The sequence below is a fragment of the Bombina bombina genome, chromosome 6, assembly GCF_027579735.1.
Source record: "Bombina bombina isolate aBomBom1 chromosome 6, aBomBom1.pri, whole genome shotgun sequence".
Taxonomy (NCBI): Eukaryota; Metazoa; Chordata; class Amphibia; order Anura; family Bombinatoridae; genus Bombina; species Bombina bombina.
The window spans coordinates 855,936,789-855,955,990 of record NC_069504.1 but is presented as its reverse complement, the minus strand read 5'-3'; the positions used below and the strand labels follow the sequence as shown (position 1 = coordinate 855,955,990).

The 19,202-nt window shown below is 38.3% G+C and overlaps 1 protein-coding gene and 1 non-coding gene across 4 annotated transcripts in view; both read left to right on the top strand.

The window, feature by feature from the left end:
* Nucleotides 1–108: 108 nt before the first annotated feature.
* On the top strand, nt 109–190 carry TRNAL-UAG (transfer RNA leucine (anticodon UAG)). Its single transcript has one exon. It is a non-coding gene; the product is annotated as a tRNA-Leu (tRNA).
* Nucleotides 191–687: 497 nt separating this feature from the next.
* TMEM107 (transmembrane protein 107) overlaps nt 688–19,202 on the top strand; it is a 24,187-nt gene continuing 5,672 nt past the window's right edge. For 2 of the 3 annotated variants that reach the window (XM_053716121.1, XM_053716122.1), the window contains exons 1-4: nt 692–753; nt 848–939; nt 4,277–4,344; nt 5,819–5,919. In XM_053716121.1, the coding sequence (XP_053572096.1) occupies nt 853–939; nt 4,277–4,344; nt 5,819–5,919 (256 nt within the window). In that variant the 5' untranslated portion in view covers nt 692–753; nt 848–852. Of the gene's footprint in view, nt 758–847; nt 940–4,276; nt 4,345–5,818; nt 5,920–19,202 lie in introns of all 3 variants that reach the window. The other variant, XM_053716123.1, reaches the window with a different exon arrangement.

Sequence of the window (19,202 nt, the reverse complement as noted above, 5' to 3'; positions counted from 1 at the left end):
CAAGAAACAATATTAACAGAGTATAAACTTTATTCTAAAATGTATTAGGGTGGTGACGTCATTGTGAGTCACTAATGATCCTATATTGCCGTGATTGTACTCATGTAAGGTAGCGTGGCCGAGCGGTCTAAGGCGCTGGATTTAGGCTCCAGTCTCTCTGGAGGCGTGGGTTCGAATCCCACCGCTGCCAAACATGTTTTGTTTCTTTCATTTTTTACAATTTTTTTTTCTAGACATACTTGCTTTGTATTACACTATAGATGCAACGAAAGTCGTTGCATATGTAAGGAGGAAATTATTTCTAAACATGCTTTCGCCAACTGAATTCGCAAGTGTAACTCTTCTTTACAAATAATATTTGCACAATTTCCGCCAGTTGCATATAATAATATCCTATAAATTGTTAATTGAATGATGCTGACAACAGCATGAATTTATTGGACGTAAACTATTCCTCATTAGTTCATGAAGACTATTATTCATGGAAGAAAGTACAACCACAAAGCGCACATTATGCCCTTAAATGACATGGACGCTTGTTTAGAATATCTTGCTTCAAAAGGTAATACCCATGCTGCTATAGGGCTAACAGTCTAATCACGCGAGATAGTGACCATACTTTTTAAATCAGTTTTATTGTTACTAGGCAACAAGATGGCCTCTATCTCGCGAGATAGTGACCATACTTTTTAAAACAGTTTTACGCTTTATGGTTACTAGGCAACAAGAGGGCCTCTAGAGCAAGAAGACTGGGTAGGTAAGAAGATAATGAAGTATAACTTGTATAGTGACTATATATGTGTCCTTACGCGTTCTAATAATTTGTTGTATTTGGTTCTTTCTGCAGATAGTATGGCAGCTGTCAGCAGCCTCGTGCCTTCTCGTTTCCTAACACTGACTGCTCATCTAGTCATCGTCATTATCATTTTTTGGGGCAGGGTAAGAATGTGAAAGTGACACAGAACCAAAAGAGACCGAATTATCTATCGCTTGTTAATGCACCTAGGAATGACTGAGCTGCATTCTAGGAGAGATAACAATAGACCAAACCACACAAGTTTGTAAATGTACACTGGCAGCCGCTGGTTCAAACTATGAAATGATTTGAAGAGAACAGAGACTGAACTTCATGAAAGCCTCATTTTTTCTTTTCATGAATCAAATAGAGTATACAATTTAAAACAACTTTCCAATTCTATCAAATTTCATTCACTTGGTATCATTTGTTGAAGGAGCAGCAATGCGCTACTGGGAGCTAGCTGAGCTATTGGGCGAGCCAATGGCACAAGGCATATATGTGCAGGCACCAATCAGCAGTTATTTCCCAGAAGTGTATACTGGTGCTCCTGAGTTTAAAGCAAATTAGATAATAAAAGTAAATTGGACAGTTGTTTAAAATTGCATGCTCAACCTGAATCATGAAAGTTTTTTTTTTGTTTTTTTTTTACTTTACTGTCCAGTGTACATTACATATACAATGAGAGCCAATACAGAACTGACTCTTATACCCTTGTATATAGAGAAAGAAGTTGCTGAAATATCACTTGTATATACATAATATATACCATGCTTATTATCACCTACCTATATGTGTAGGGGAATTTGTTCTATGTCCCTTATAACCAAAGAGTGAAGACCGATATATCTGTCACCTGTATATACATCGATTGAGCTGCACTTATCTACTTATCTACTGAGCTGCACTTCTGCAGATAAAGCAAGACCAGGCTTTTTCCTTTTTATACAGTAAGAAGCAATTGAGCTTTAAAGGGACACTGAACCCACAAATTTTCTTTCATGATTCAGATACAGCATGCAATTTCAAGCAACTTTCTAATTTACTCCTATTATCCAAATTTCTTCATTCTCTTGCTATCTTTATTTGAAAAGCAAGAATGTAAGTTTAGAAGCCGGACCATTTTTGACTCACAATCTGGGTTTTTGTTGCTAATTGGTGGGTAAATGTCAGCCACCATTAAACAAGTGCTGTTCAGGGTCTGAACCAAAAATTGTCTGGCTCCTTAGCTTAGATGCCTTCTTTTTCAAATAAAGATAGCAAGAGAACAAAGAAAAATTGATAATGGGAGTAAATTAGAAAGTTGCTTATAATTTCATGTTCTATCTGAACCATGAAATAAAAAAAAAAAAATGGGTTTAGTATCCCTTTAATCCCTTAACGACACACGTCGTACAGGGTACGTCATACAAAAACTGGTCTTTAAAGACCAACGACATACCCTGTACGTCTTCAGGGGTTTCAAGCGGCTGGAAGCGATCCTGATCACTTTCAGCTGCTTTCAAGGTATTGCAGTGATGCCTCGATATTGAGGCATCACTGCAATACCTTTTTTTGCACACTGAGGCAGAGAGAGCCACTCAGAATCTGCTCACTAGTTAAACTTTGAAGAAGCGTTCACGCCGATTCGCGCATGCGCAATTAAATAGGAATCAAATATCCGGAACCTTTGTGTAATTGAGTGTTACTTTGATTATATGAATCTACACTACAATACATAGTGTTCCGACCGCTACTTGTCAGCGGTCGGAACACTATGCGCATGCGCATAAGCAGGACAGTGACGTCACATTTCTTACATGCATGAGTCTGGAAAAGGAATAGAAAAGGGGACGAAGGAGGAGGGGGAGGAGTTTGGCGGCCATTTCTAGAAGACAAAGTTACTCATCGTAACATTACTTGTGTACCGGTCCATCTGCCAAGTATGTAAAGGGGTGCAATGGTATGTTTTAAGGGTGATCAAAGTAACGGCTCATTATTTAATTGGGTGTAGACTGTCCCTTTAACAATTTTTTTTATTTGATCGAATTTGGCGGTGAAATGGTGGCATGAAATATATCAAAATGGGCCTAGATCAATACTTTGGGTTGTCTGCTACACTACCCTAAAGCTAAAATTATCCCTACAAGCTCCCTAATTGACCCCTTCACTGCTGGGCCTAATACAAGTGTGGTGCGCAGCGGCATTTAGCGGCCTTCTAATTACCAAAAAGTAATGCCACAGCCATAAATGTCTGCTATTTCTGAACAAAGGGGATCCCAGAGAAGCATTTACAACCATTTGTGCCATAATTGCACAAGTTTGTAAATAATTTCAGTGAGAAACCTAAAGTTTGTGAAAAAAAATGAACGATTTGTTTTATTTGATTGCATTTGGTGGTGAAATGGTGGCATGAAATATACCAAAATGGGCCTAGATCAATACTTTGGGTTGTTTACTAAAAAAATTATATTCATGTCAAGGGATACTTATTGCCCCATAACTTGCAAAGAACATGTAAACATTGGGTATTTCTAAACTCATGAAAAAATTTAGAAACTATTTATCATGCGTGTGTTTTGGTGGTTGAAGATGTGCAACAGATTTTGGGGGTCAAAGTTAGAAAAAGTGTGTTTATTCACATTTTTTCATCATAATGTATAAAAAAATGTATGGTAAATTATAAGATATGATGAAAATAATGGTATCTTTAGAAAGTCTATTTAATGGCGAGCAAAAACAGTATATAATATGTATGGGTACAGTAAATGAGTAAGAGGAAAATTACAGCTAAACACAAACACTGCAGAAATGTAAAAATAGCCCTGGTCCTTAAAGGGACATTATACATTATTTTTTTCTTTGAATAAATGTTTTGTTGATGATCTATTTATATAGACCATAAAGGTTTTTTTTTTAGTTTTTTTGTAAAATGTAAAGTTTTGCTTATTTTTAAATAACATTGCTCTGATTTTCAGATTCCTAACCAAGCCCCAAATTTTTATGAGAATACCGTCAGCTACCTACTCCCAGCTTGCTCCTGTTTTGTGTAAAGGGTCTTTTCATATGCAAAAGAAGGGGGGGGGGGGTAGTGTCTTATTTCCCACTTGCAGTGGGCTTTCCAACTTCCTTTTAAACAGAGCTAAACCGAGAGCTTCTAAGTAAGTTTTTTTTTTAACCGTTTTATACTGGATTTTTATACCAGTACCTGTGCATCTTATTCTTTATAGTAGTGTCTGTTACAATCAGTTATATGAAAATTAGTGTATTCTATCCCTTTAAGGGAAAGAAATTGAAAAATGGCCTTGTCCTTAAGGGGTTAAGTCACCTATATAGACAGAAACAAGAGTTAGTTGTATGTAGCGATATTGAATTAAGAGTCATTTTTATTTACAATTAGGAGAGAATGAATTAAATATCCCCTAAAAGAGTCTTATTTGACAGCTATCTGAGCAAAATAATTTGAGATTGTGTAACATTTTTGAATTTTGTTTCTTGTAGGAGAACAATGTCCTTGCTTGCCTACCCCTTGACTATACACAACAGGAATTTGCATCTCGTGACACTGAGTAAGATCATAAACTCTATATTTTCTTGCTATACGTTTCTGTTGTTTTGATTTGATAACATCTTACTTCATCTAGGATGTCTGTAACAAAAAAAACAAAAAACGTCATTCCTCTTACTTAGTGAAATAGTCCACCCAACCTTACAGAGTAATAGAGAGTGAATCGGGCTATATCCATCCATCTTGCAAGGTTGTCCAGCCATTTTCATATTTTTATATCCCATATGCATGTCTTAAAAAATAATATATATTATTGAATATTTATATATACATACTTTTATGAAAGGAAGCATTAAATGGACATTGTACTTACATTTTTCTTTGTTCTTGGTAAGAAAATAATATTTTTAAAGCTGCTTTTACTTGGTCATTTAATGCAAAATAATTTTTTTGTATAATTAATTTCTTAAAGGAACATTCTAGTGCAAAATTTGCATGCTCTAATTTGTGCAATTTTTTCACTATTGATGCTGCAACTTTGTGTTTTTAACCCCTGCAAATGAGTTAAACACATATATAAAGTCCACCTTGGAGCTGCAAGCACTGCAGTTGCCAAGCTGGACCCAGCCAGCGATTGTCAGGGTTGTGCTGTTGTTTGGCTTACTAGCTGTTTCCTACTCTGGACCTGCAGTTTTCTGAAGCTCCCTAGTAGAACTTTAATATTTTGCAGGGTTAAACAGAGCATGCATTTTTTGCACTAACAAATTAGAATATCCAATTTTTGCACTACATTGTAAAAAGGATGGAATGATCCTGTTATAGAGAAGACGATTTCTTTGTGTGTTAAGAAAAAGAAGTGTAGGATAGATAAGTGGTGAGGAGAGGGGCACAGATACAAAGTATTGCAATGTTCTCCATAGAAATCTTTGAGAATCGGTTTGCATTATGATGTAGCCAGGTGGGGGCAGTGTAATACTTTGCAATATTGTAATATTTTCTGTTATTTATAAGTGTTATTTAAGATATCCAAAACAAATTTAATTGCATAAATTGATTTAATGATCATTTGTGCAACAACCATTGAAAAGAAATGTAATAGCTAATTTTAGCTTAAAGGGACAGAATACACCAATTTTAATATAATTGCAACTGTAATAGACACTACTATAAAGAAGAATATGCACAGATACTGATCTAAAAATCCGGTATAAAACCTTTTAAAAACTTACTTAGAAGCTCCCAGGTTAGCACTGTTGACGAGTTTAGGCTGGGACACCAAGTGAAAAGGGCTGGGAAATCAAGAAGAGAAGACTCCCCCCCCTTCCCTGTATTTGAAAAGACAGATAACATAAACAGGAGATATGAGGAGTTTGTGCTCATTAGGTCCTGGGGACAATGGAGAATAATTCTCATTGATGCCTCTGGGTGGGCTTTATGTTGGATAAGTTTGTATAGTGTAACACATGATGCTGAGGAATTGCCCCCTTTCTCCATCTTGTAAAGTGAAAATAACTTTTTTTTTTCTTTCTATACAGGTTGATTGTGGCTCTCTCTGTAACATTAGGACTGTTTGCCATCGAGTATGCTGGATTCCTTTCAGGGGTTTCCATGTTTAACAACACACAGAGCCTCCTTTGTATCCTTTAAGGAAACCATATTTTATATTTGTATACAGCTCAGTGGTGCATTGATATTCAGGATTTTTGCCATATGCACTATGGTTTACTTGCTTATGTCACTGTCATTTTACAATGTGGTGTGCATGTTAAAGGGAATATATCTACTTCTTTATGATTACTCAGTAAGGAGTTGTGTTATAGTTTGTCTTTCTGGTCTTTCTATGTCATTGTAAATTTGTAAAATTAAAATTAAACCCTGACATTTTGAAGTAAATCAGATCCATAGGCCCAATGTTTAAATCCATGTCTAATGTTTAGACAAGGTTACAGGAAAATTCACTTCACCCATCTTTAATACATTTTGAAAGGAGCTAGACCTAATGTGATAGGATAAAATAATTCCTTATTTCTCATATACACAGATTGATTTTCTTCCTCTATAATTCTCTCATAGGGGGTCACAGAGGTACTACCAAACCCCTCATGTTTTTGGTGCATATGCTTGCATCAGATGGTCACTGTTGCCCCAGTGATCATCTGATCGCCACCTGAGCATGTGAACCCTCATTTGAAAAGGGGCCTCTCCTCAAAAGAGGGGTCACTTGCACCATTTTATTATTTATATAGGATAGGCTATTATGGTCCCTTGTAGAGCTCAGAGCACACTAAAATCACCAATACCTGTTGCAATCACTTTCTACATAGATGAGGCATGACACCCATTATCTGATACAGGTAGACACAGCTTTTATACAAAGAGTATTTTGTGTTTGTGTGTATATGTTACAGTAAATAAAATACATTTACATTTTTTTTTTGGGGGGGTACTCACTAAGGACACAAGTGGGGGATCCCGCATTTGAGAGAGGGGGCTCCCCTCAAATCAGATTGAGATAGAGGCTATGTAATAGTGTTATACTGATAGCTATGTTACTGTGTTGGCTACAGTGTGTTATTCAGCAATGATTTGTAAACAAGGGGTTAAGGACATTTTTATATAAAGGAAACTTTATCAAGATTATAGGGGGATAAATTCTCAAGTAGAGAACCTGTTGGCCTGCAATTGCCGCTTGTGATGCAGCAACGCAAGTATCGATTGCAAGAGCTCTCTTGTGAAATGATGGTCCCCCGCACCATAAAGCCTCAAAAGCTGCTTCCTCATAATGTATTTAAAAACATAGGGAAATTCAAAAGTAAAGCACTATGCAATAGTTGAATCTCTTGTTTAAATACATCAAACGGTGAAATGTAAAGATACATTCTAATCTACAAATAAAATGCTGTATTTAGCAGTTTATAAACAAAAGCCTTACTTTACTGTGAAAAACATAGTTAAAGTTGTTCACCCGGGGATTTCCGTTCTTTCTCAAAATATATGGCTAGTGATCCTAATCTGGAATGTCAGTGGGATCACAACTTTGACTTTTCTGTTAACCCCTTAATGACCAGATCATTTTTCAATTTTCTTACCCTTTAGGACAAGGGCTATTTCTTTCATGTAATTAGCAAGAGTCCATGAGCTAGTGACGTATGGGATATACATTCCTACCAGGAGGGGCAAAGTTTCCCAAACCTCAAAATGCCTATAAATACACCCCTCACCACACCCACAATTCAGTTTTACAAACTTTGCCTCCGATGGAGGTGGTGAAGTAAGTTTGTGCTAGATTCTACGTTGATATGCGCTCCGCAGCAAGTTGGAGCCCGGTTTTCCTCTCAGCGTGCAGTGAATGTCAGAGGGATGTGAGAAGAGTATTGCCTATTTGAATGCAGTGATCTCCTTCTACGGGGTCTATTTCATAGGTTCTCTGTTATCGGTCGTAGAGATTCATCTCTTACCTCCCTTTTCAGATCGACGATATACTCTTATATATACCATTACCTCTGCTGATTCTCGTTTCAGTACTGGTTTGGCTATCTGCTATATGTAGATGAGTGTCCTGGGGTAAGTAAGTCTTATTTTCTGTGACACTCCAAGCTATGGTTGGGCACTTTGTTTATAAAGTTCTAAATATATGTATTCAAACATTTATTTGCCTTGACTCAGAATGTTCAACTTTCCTTATTTTCAGACAGTCAGTTTCATATTTGGGATAATGCATTTTTGATTTAATCATTTTTTCTTACCTTCAAAAATTTGACTCTTCCCGGTGGGCTATTAGGCTCGCGGGGGCTGAAAATGCTTCATTTTATTGCGTCATTCTTGGCGCGGACTTTTTTGGCGCAAAAATTCTATTTCCGTTTCCGGCGTCATACGTGTCGCCGGAAGTTACGTCATTTTTTGACGTTATTTCGCGCCAAAAATGTCGGCGTTCCGGATGTGGCGTCATTTTGGCGCCAAAAGCATTTAGGCGCCAAATAATATGGGCGTCGCTTTAGTCTCCTCATTATTTAAGTCTCATTTTTTATTGCTTCTGGTTGCTAGAAGCTTGTTCTTTGGCATTTTTTCCCATTCCTGAAACTGTCATTTAAGGAATTTGATCAATTTTGATTTATATATATGTTGTTTTTTCTCTTACATATTGCATCTGAGTCAGAAGATACTACAGGAAAATCGCTGTCAAGTGCTGAATCTACCAAAGCTAAGTGTATCTGCTGTAAACTTTTGGTAGCTATTTCTCCAGCTGTTGTTTGTATTGATTGTCATGACAAACTTGTTAAAGCAGATAATATTTCCTTTAGTAAAGTACCATTGCCTGTTGCAGTTCCTTCAACATCTAAGGTGCAGAATGTTCCTGATAATATAAGAGATTTTGTTTCTGAATCCATTAAGAAGGCTATGTCTGTTATTTCTCCTTCTAGTAAACGTAAAAAATCTTTTAAAACTTCTCTCCCTACAGATGAATTTTTAAATCAACATCATCATTCTGATTCTGATGACTCCTCTGGTTCAGAGGATTCTGTCTCTGAGGTTGATGCTGATAAATCATCATATTTATTTAAAATGGAATTTATTCGTTCTTTACTTAAAGAAGTACTAATTGCTTTAGAAATAGAGGATTCTGGTCCTCTTGATACTAATTCTAAACGTTTGGATAAGGTATTTAAAGCTCCTGTGGTTATTCCAGAAGTTTTTCCTGTTCCTAATGCTATTTCTGCAGTAATTTCCAAAGAATGGGATAAATTGGGTAATTCATTTACTCCTTCTAAACGTTTTAAGCATTTATATCCTGTGCCGTCTGACAGATTGGAATTTTGGGACAAAATCCCTAAAGTTGATGGGGCTATTTCTACCCTTGCTAAACGTACTACTATTCCTACGTCAGATGGTACTTCGTTTAAGGATCCTCTAGATAGGAAAATTGAGTCCTTTCTAAGAAAAGCTTATCTGTGTTCAGGTAATCTTCTTAGACCTGCTATATCTTTGGCTGATGTTGCTGCAGCTTCAACTTTTTGGTTGGAAACTTTAGCGCAACAAGTAACACATCGTGATTCTCATGATATTATTATTCTTCTTCAGCATGCTAATAATTTTATCTGTGATGCCATTTTTGATATTATCAGAGTTGATGTCAGGTTTATGTCTCTTGCTATTTTAGCTAGAAGAGCTTTATGGCTTAAAACTTGGAATGCTGATATGGCTTCTAAATCAACTTTACTTTCTATTTCTTTCCAGGGTAACAAATTATTTGGTTCTCAGTTGGATTCCATCATTTCAACTGTTACTGGTGGGAAAGGAACTTTTTTACCACAGGATAAAAAACTAAAGGTAAAAGTAGGGCTAATAATCGTTTTCGTTCCTTTCGTTTCAACAAAGAACAAAAGCCTGATCCTTCATCCTCAGGAGCAGTTTCAGTTTGGAAACCTTCTCCAGTCTGGAATAAATCCAAGCCAGCTAGAAAAGCAAAGCCTGCTTCTAAGTCCACATGAAGGTGCGGCCCTCATTCCAGCTCAGCTGGTAGGGGGCAGGTTACGTTTTTTCAAGGAAATTTGGATCAATTCTGTTCACAATCTTTGGATTCAGAACATTGTTTCAGAAGGGTACAGAATTGGTTTCAAGATGAGACCTCCTGCAAAGAGATTTTTTCTTTCCCGTGTCCCAGTAAATCCAGTAAAAGCTCAAGCGTTTCTGAAATGTGTTTCAGATCTAGAGTTGACTGGAGTAATTATGCCAGTTCCAGTTCCGGAACAGGGGATGGGGTTTTATTCAAATCTCTTCATTGTACCAAAGAAGGAGAACTCCTTCAGACCAGTTCTGGATCTAAAAATATTGAATCGTTATGTACGGATACCAACGTTCAAAATGGTAACTGTAAGGACTATCTTGCCTTTTGTTCAGCAAGGGAATTATATGTCCACAATAGATTTACAGGATGCATATCTGCATATTCCGATTCATCCAGATCATTATCAGTTCCTGAGATTCTCTTTTCTGGACAAGCATTACCAGTTTGTGGCTCTGCCGTTTGGCCTAGCTACAGCTCCAAGAATTTTTACAAAGGTTCTCGGTGCCCTTCTGTCTGTAATCAGAGAACAGGGTATTGTGGTATTTCCTTATTTGGACGATATCTTGGTACTTGCTCAGTCTTTACATTTAGCAGAATCTCATACGAATCGACTTGTGTTGTTTCTTCAAGATCATGGTTGGAGGATCAATTTACCAAAAAGTTCTTTGATTCCTCAGACAAGGGTAACCTTTCTGGGTTTCCAGATGGATTCAGTGTCCATGACTCTGTCTTTAACAGACAAGAGACGTCTAAAATTGATTGCAGCTTGTCGAAACCTTCAGTCACAATCATTCCCTTCGGTAGCCTTATGCATGGAAATTCTAGGTCTTATGACTGCTGCATCGGACGCGATCCCTTTTGCTCGTTTTCACATGCGACCTCTTCAGCTCTGTATGCTGAAGCAATGGTGCAAGGATTACACGAAGATATCTCAAACAATATCTTTAAAACCGATTGTTCGACACTCTCTAACATGGTGGACAGATCACCATCGTTTAATTCAGGGGGCTTCTTTTGTGCTTCCGACCTGGACTGTAATTTCAACAGATGCAAGTCTCACGGGTTGGGGAGCTGTGTGGGGATCTCTGACGGCACAAGGAGTTTGGGAATCTCAGGAGGTGAGATTACCGATCAATATTTTGGAACTCCGTGCAATTTTCAGAGCTCTTCAGTTTTGGCCTCTTCTGAAGAGAGAATCGTTCATTTGTTTTCAGACAGACAATGTCACAACTGTGGCATACATCAATCATCAAGGAGGGACTCACAGTCCTCTGGCTATGAAAGAAGTATCTCGAATTTTGGTTTGGGCGGAATCCAGCTCCTGTCTAATCTCTGCGGTTCATATCCCAGGTATAGACAATTGGGAAGCGGATTATCTCAGTCGCCAAACGTTGCATCCGGGCGAATGGTCTCTTCACCCAGAGGTATTTCTTCAGATTGTTCAAATGTGGGAACTTCCAGAAATAGATCTGATGGCGTCCCATCTAAACAAGAAACTTCCCAGGTATCTGTCCAGATCCCGGGATCCTCAGGCGGAGGCAGTGGATGCATTATCACTTCCTTGGAAGTATCATCCTGCCTATATCTTTCCACCTCTAGTTCTTCTTCCAAGAGTAATCTCCAAGATTCTGAAGGAATGCTCGTTTGTTCTGCTGGTAGCTCCGGCATGGCCTCACAGGTTTTGGTATGCGGATCTTGTCCGGATGGCCTCTTGCCAACCGTGGACTCTTCCGTTAAGACCAGACCTTCTGTCACAAGGTCCCTTTTTCCATCAGGATCTGAAATCCTTAAATTTAAAGGTATGGAGATTGAACGCTTTATTCTTGGTCAAAGAGGTTTCTCTGACTCTGTCATTAATACTATGTTACAGGCTCGTAAATCTGTATCTCGAGAGATATATTATAGAGTCTGGAAGACTTATATTTCTTGGTGTCTTTCTCATCATTTTTCTTGGCATTCTTTTAGAATACCGAGAATTTTACAATTTCTTCAGGATGGTTTAGATAAGGGTTTGTCTGCAAGTTCTTTGAAAGGACAAATCTCTCCTCTTTCTGTTCTTTTTCACAGGAAGATTGCTATTCTTCCTGATATTCATTGTTTTGTACAAGCTTTGGTTCGTATAAAACCTGTCATTAAGTCAATTTCTCCTCCTTGGAGTTTGAATTTGGTTCTGGGAGCTCTTCAAGCTTCTCCGTTTGAACCTATGCATTCATTGGACATTAAATTACTTTCTTGGAAAGTTTTGTTCCTTTTGGCCATCTCTTCTGCCAGAAGAGTTTCTGAATTATCTGCTCTTTCTTGTGAGTCTCCTTTTCTGATTTTTCATCAGGATAAGGCGGTGTTGCGAACTTCTTTTGAATTTTTACCTAAGGTTGTGAATTCCAACAACATTAGTAGAGAAATTGTGGTTCCTTCATTATGTCCTAATCCTAAGAATTCTAAGGAGAAATCGTTGCATTCTTTGGATGTTGTTAGAGCTTTGAAATATTATGTTGAAGCTACTAAATCTTTCCGAAAGACTTCTAGTCTATTTGTTATCTTTTCCGGTTCTAGAAAAGGCCAGAAAGCTTCTGCCATTTCTTTGGCATCTTGGTTGAAATCTTTAATTCATCTTGCCTATGTTGAGTCGGGTAAAACTCCGCCTCAGAGAATTACAGCTCATTCTACTAGGTCAGTTTCTACTTCCTGGGCGTTTAGGAATGAAGCTTCGGTTGATCAGATTTGCAAAGCAGCAACTTGGTCCTCTTTGCATACTTTTACTAAATTCTACCATTTTGATGTATTTTCTTCTTCTGAAGCAGTTTTTGGTAGAAAAGTACTTCAGGCAGCGGTTTCAGTTTGAATCTTCTGCTTATGTTTTTCGTTAAACTTTATTTTGGGTGTGGATTATTTTCAGCAGGAATTGGCTGTCTTTATTTTATCCCTCCCTCTCTAGTGACTCTTGTGTGGAAAGATCCACATCTTGGGTAGTCATTATCCCATACGTCACTAGCTCATGGACTCTTGCTAATTACATGAAAGAAAACATAATTTATGTAAGAACTTACCTGATAAATTCATTTCTTTCATATTAGCAAGAGTCCATGAGGCCCGCCCTTTTTTTGTGGTGGTTATGATTTTGTATAAAGCACAATTATTCCAATTCCTTATTTTATATGCTTTCGCACTTTTTTATCACCCCACTTCTTGGCTATTCGTTAAACTGAATTGTGGGTGTGGTGAGGGGTGTATTTATAGGCATTTTGAGGTTTGGGAAACTTTGCCCCTCCTGGTAGGAATGTATATCCCATACGTCACTAGCTCATGGACTCTTGCTAATATGAAAGAAATGAATTTATCAGGTAAGTTCTTACATAAATTATGTTTTTTAAATTTCTGCAGTGTTTGTGTTTAGCTGTAATTTTCCTCTTACTTATTTACTGTACCCACACACATATTATATACCGTTTTTCTCGCCATTAAATGGACTTTCTAAAGATACCATTATTTTCATCATATCTTATAATTTACTATAATTTTTTTTATAAAATATGAGGAAAAAATGGAAAAAACACTTTTTCTAAGTTTGACCCCCAAAATCTGTTACACATCTACGACCACCAAAAAACACCCATGCTAAATAGTTTCTAAATTTTGTCTTGAGTTTAGAAATACTCAATCTTTACATGTTCTTTGCTTTTTTTTTTGCAAGTTCTATGGCAATAAATACAAGTAGCACTTTGCTATTTTCAAACCACTTTTTTTCAAAATTAGGGATAGTTACATTGGAACACTGATATCTGTCAGGAATCCCTGAATATCCCTTGACATGTGTGTGTATATATATATATATATATATATATATATATATATATTTTTAGAAGACAACCCAAAGTATTGATCTAGGCCCATTTTGGTATATTTCATGCCACCATTTCACTGCCAAATGCGATCAAATAAAAAAAATTGTTCACTTTTACAGAAATTTTGTCACAAACTTTAGGTTTCTCACTGAAATTATTTACAAACAGCTTGTGTAATTATGGCACAAATGGTTGTAAATGCTTCTCTGGGATCCCCTTTGTTGAGAAATAGCAGGCATATATGGCTTTGGCGTTGCTTTTTGGTAATTAGAAGGCCGCTAAATGCCACTGTGCACCACACGTGTAATATGCCCAGCACTGAAGGGGTTAATTAGGGAGCTTGTAGGGACCTTGTAGGGTTAATTTTAGCTGTAGTGTAGTAGACAACTCCAAGTATTGATCTAGGCCCATTTTGGTATATTTCATGCCACCATTTCACCACCAAATGCGAGCAAATAAAAAAAATAAAAAAAAAGTTACATTTTTCACAATTTTTGGTTTCTCACTGAAATTATCACTACATGTTTACTTTTTTAACCCCTTAATGACCACAGCACTTTTCCATTTTCTGTCCGTTTGGGACCAAGGCTATTTTTACATTTCTGCGGTGTTTGTGTTTAGCTGTAATTTTCTTCTTACTCATTTACTGTACCCACACATATTATATACCGTTTTTCTCGCCATTAAATAGACTTTCTAAAGATACCATTATTTTCATCATATCTTATAATTTACTATAAAAAAAATTATAAAATATGAGGAAAAAATGGAAAAAAACACACTTTTTCTAACTTTGACCCCCAAAATCTGTTACACATCTACAATCACCAAAAAACACCCATGCTAAATAGTTTCTAAATTTTGTTCTGAGTTTAGAAATACCCAATGTTAACATGTTCTTTGCTTTTTTTGCAAGTTATAGGGAAATAAATACAAGTAGCACTTTGCTATTTCCAAACCACTTTTTTTTCAAAATTAGCGCTAGTTACATTGGGACACTGATATCTTTCAGGAATCCCTGAATATCCATTGACATGTATATATTTTTTTTTAGAAGACATCCCAAAGTATTGATCTAGGCCCATTTTGGTATATTTCATGCCACCATTTCACCGCCAAATGTGATCAAATAAAAAAAATTGTTCACTTTCTCACAAATTTTTTCACAAACTTTAGGTTTCTCACTGAAATTATTTACAAACAACTTATGCAATTATGAAATAAATGGTTGTAAATGCTTCTCTTGGATCCCCTTTGTTCATAAATAGCAGAGATATATGGCTTTGGCTTTGCTTTTTGGTAATTAGAAGACTGCTAAATGCCACTGCGCATCACACGTGTATTATGCCCAGCAGTGAAGGGGTTAATTAGGGAACATGTAGGGAGCTTTTAGGGTTAATTTTAGCTTTAGTGTAGTGTAGTAGAGAACCCCAAGTATTGATCTAGGCCCATTTTGGTATATTTCATGCCACCATTTCACCACCAAATGCGATCAAATAAAAAAAAAAACTTAAATTTTTTCACAATTTTAGGTTTCTCACTGAAAATATTTTCAAACAGCTTGTGCAATTATGGCACAAATGGTTGTAAATGCTTCTCTGGGATCCCCTTTGTTCAGAAATAGCAGACATCATCACATAATACATCACACATGTATTATGGCTAGCAGTGAAGGGGTTAATTAGGTAGTTTGTAGGGAGCTTGCAGGGTTAATTTTAGCTTTAGAGTAGAGATCAGCCTCCCACCTGACACATCACACCCCCTGATCCCTCCCAAACAGCTTCCTTCCCTCCCCCACCCCACAATTGTCCCCGCCATCTTAAGTACTGGCAGAAAGTCGGCCAGTACTAAAATAAAAAGGTATTTTTTTTCCTTTTCTTTTTTTTTGGGGCATATTTACATATGCTGCTTTGTAGAATCTCCCCATAGCCCCCAACCTCCCTGATCCCACCCAAACAGCTCTCTAACCCTCCCCCTCTGCCTTACTGGGGGCCATCTTGGGTACTGGCAGCTGTCTGCCAGTACCCAGTTTGCAGGAAAAAAATGGTTTTATTTTTTTTTTTTCACCGTTTTTTTTTCTGTAGTGTAGCTTCCCTCCCTCCACAGAGCACCCAACACCTGCTGATGACCGTTACTATTTATTTTTATTAACATTTGCCTAAATTGACTTAAATTATTTTCTGTAGCGTAGCGGTTCCCACCCGCTCCCTCCCCGTGCACGCGCCCGCCCCCGCCTCCCAGTGCACGTGCGCGCGTCCGTGCGCGTGTCCGGGCATCCCCGCCCACGATCCCGCCCCCCTCCACATCATCTGGGCCATCGATGGCCGCCACCCGCCTCCCACACACGCTCCCACCCACCAACGATGGAAGCCATAGATATCCGGTGCAGAGAGGGCCACAGTGTGGCCCTCTCTGCATCGGATGGCTACTAAGGGTTATTGCAGGATGCCTCGATATCGAGGCATCACTGCAATAACCGGAAAGCAGCTGGAAGCGAGCAGGATCGCTTCCAGCTGCTTTCCACACCGAGGACGTGCAGGGTACGTCCTTGGTCGTTAAGGGTATTTTTTTAGAGGACGTACCCTGCACGTCCTCGGTCGTTAAGGGGTTAATAATTTTTTCACAAACTTTAGATTTCTCACTGAAATTATTTACAAACAGCTTGGGCAATTATGGCACAAATGGTTGTAAATGCTTCTCTGGGATCCCCTTTTTTCAGAAATAGCAGACATATATGGCTTTTTAGCAATTAGAAGGCCGCTAAATGCTGCTGCGCACCACACTTGTATTATGCCTAACAGTGAAGGGATTAATTAGGTAGCGTGTAGAGAGCTTGCTGGGTTAATTTTAGCTTTAGTGTAGAGATCAGCCTCCCACCTGACACATCCCACCCCCTGATCCCTCCCAAACAGCGCTCTTCCCTCCCCCACCCCACAATTGTCCCTGCCATCTTAAGTACTGGCAGAAAGTCTGCCAGTACTAAAATAAAAGGTGTTTATTTTATTTTTTTATTAAAAAAAAAAAATTAAATATATATATATATATATATATATATATATATTTATTCAGCTGTGATGGACCCCTGCCTTAACCCCCAACCTCCCTGATCCCCCCCAAACAGATCTCTAACCCTCATCCTGCTACCTATGTGCCGCCATCTTGGGTACTGGCAGCTGCCAGTTTCCCCCCAAAAACAAAGTTGTTGTTTTTTGTTTTTGTTTTTTTTTAACAACAATAACTTTTTCTGTAGTGTAGCTGCCCCCCCCCCCCCCCACTCAATACCCCCTCCCCCTCCCAGATCCTTTTAGATTTAATATTTATATTGGGGTTTTTCCCCCCCCTCCCTCTCACTTCATGAATCATTGGTGGCAGTGGTTGCTGCGCTAGTGATCACAGGGCCACAGAGTGGCTCTCTCTGCATCGGATGCTTGTAAAAGGGTATTGCAGGATGCCTCAATATCGAGGCATCACTGCAATACCCTGGGAGCTGCTGGAAGCGATCGCAATCACTTCCAGCACTCAATTAGACAAATAACGTACCAGGTATGTCCATTGTCACTAACTGACAGTTTTTGCAGGATGTACCTGGTACGTCAGTTGTCATTAAGGTGTTAAACCCCTGCAAATGAAAGATTAAGATTGGCTTGCTAACTGTAGCGCTTGTCTCTTTGTGTTCTACAGAAATGCAGTACATATTATGAGTTCAAAGTAAACGCGTTCACTTGAGCGCAATAAAGTTTAATGCACGTCTGGTTAGCGCGACAAAAAAGTTGCTAAAAAAACATTAAAAAATAACACTGTCTGATAAAAATGATTAAAAAATTGCCTTAAATGTTATAAGGCCTCAAAGATATTAGGTCTCAGGTGTTAGAAGAAAAAAAAGGCATGCAAAGGGCTTTAAAGGATTACTTTCTGTTATAATTTTTAAGCTAAACAACTAACATATTAAAGTTAATAAACATTAATTAAAACCTACTGACCTATATTTTCTCCAAAACGAAGTTTCATAACGTTCTAAAAGTTATATCTTTTATTCGCAGATGATGTCACGTTATCCTGCCCACTATTTTCAGCACTGCATGTTCAAAATACTTAAACCAATAACTTTGTGTTTAAAGCGCCATTTTGAAACCTAGGTATTGTAAACGGATTGGTACAGAGCAAAGGATACCCACGGAGTGGGTTTGGAAAACAATTAAATTTGCAGATAAGATTTCTGATATACGGTAGAGATATGTTAATGAAATGCTATTGATAAAAAGTGTATTTGGGGTAGTTAGTTAGTAACAGGCATAGAAAATATTTACTTACAGTGGCCCTTTAACATAGAGATACATACATACATACATACATACATACATACAGTGGGGCAAAAAAGTATTTAGTCAGCCACCAATTGTGCAAGTTCTCCCACTTAAGAAGATGAGAGAAGCCTGTCATTTTCATCATAGGTATACCTCAACTATGAGAGACAAAATGTGGAAGCAAATCCACATTGTCTGATTTGAAAATAATTTATTTGCATATTATGGTGGAAAATAAGTATTTGGTCACCTACAAACAAGCAAGATTTCTGGCTCTCACAGACCTGTATCTTCTTATTTAAGAGGCTCCTCTGTCCTCCACTCATTACCTGTATTAAAGGCACCAGTTTGAACTTGTTATCTGTATAAAAGACACCTGTCCACAACCTCAAACAGTCACGCTCCAAACTCCACTATGGTGAAGACCAAAGAGCTGTCGAAGGACACCAGAAACAAAATTATAGACCTGCACCAGGCTGGGAAGACTGAATCTGCAATAGGCAAGCAGCTTGATGTGAAGAAATCAACTGTGAGAGCATTAATTAGAAAATTGAAGACATACAAGACCACTGATAATCTCCCTCGATCTGGGGCTCCTCGCAAGATCTCACCCCGTGGGGTCAAAATGATCACAAGAACGTTGAGCAAACATCCCAGAACCACACGGGGGGACCTAGTGAATGACCTGCAGAGAGCTGGGACCAACGTAACAAAGGCTACCATCAGTAACACACTACGCGGCCAGGGACTCAGATCCTGCAGTGCCAGACGTGTCCCCCTGCTTAAGCCAGTACATTTCCGGGCCCGTCTGAAGTATGCTAGAGAGCATTTGGATGATCCAGAAGCGGATTGGGAGAATGTCATATGGTCAGATGAAACCAAAGTAGAACTGTTTGGTAGAAACACAACTCGTCGTGTTTGGAGGAGAGAGAATGCTGAGTTGCAACCAAAGAACACCATACCTACTGTGAAGCACGGGGGTGGCAACATCATGCTTTGGGGCTGTTTCTCTGCAAAGGGAACAGGACGACTGATCCATGTACATGAAAGAATGAATGGGGCCATGTATCGTGAGATTTTGAGTGCAAACCTCCTTCCATCAGCAAGGGCATTGAAGATGAAACGTGGCTGGGTCTTTCAGCATGACAATGATCCCAAACACACCGCCCGGGCAACGAAGGAGTGGCTTCGTAAGAAGCATTTCAAG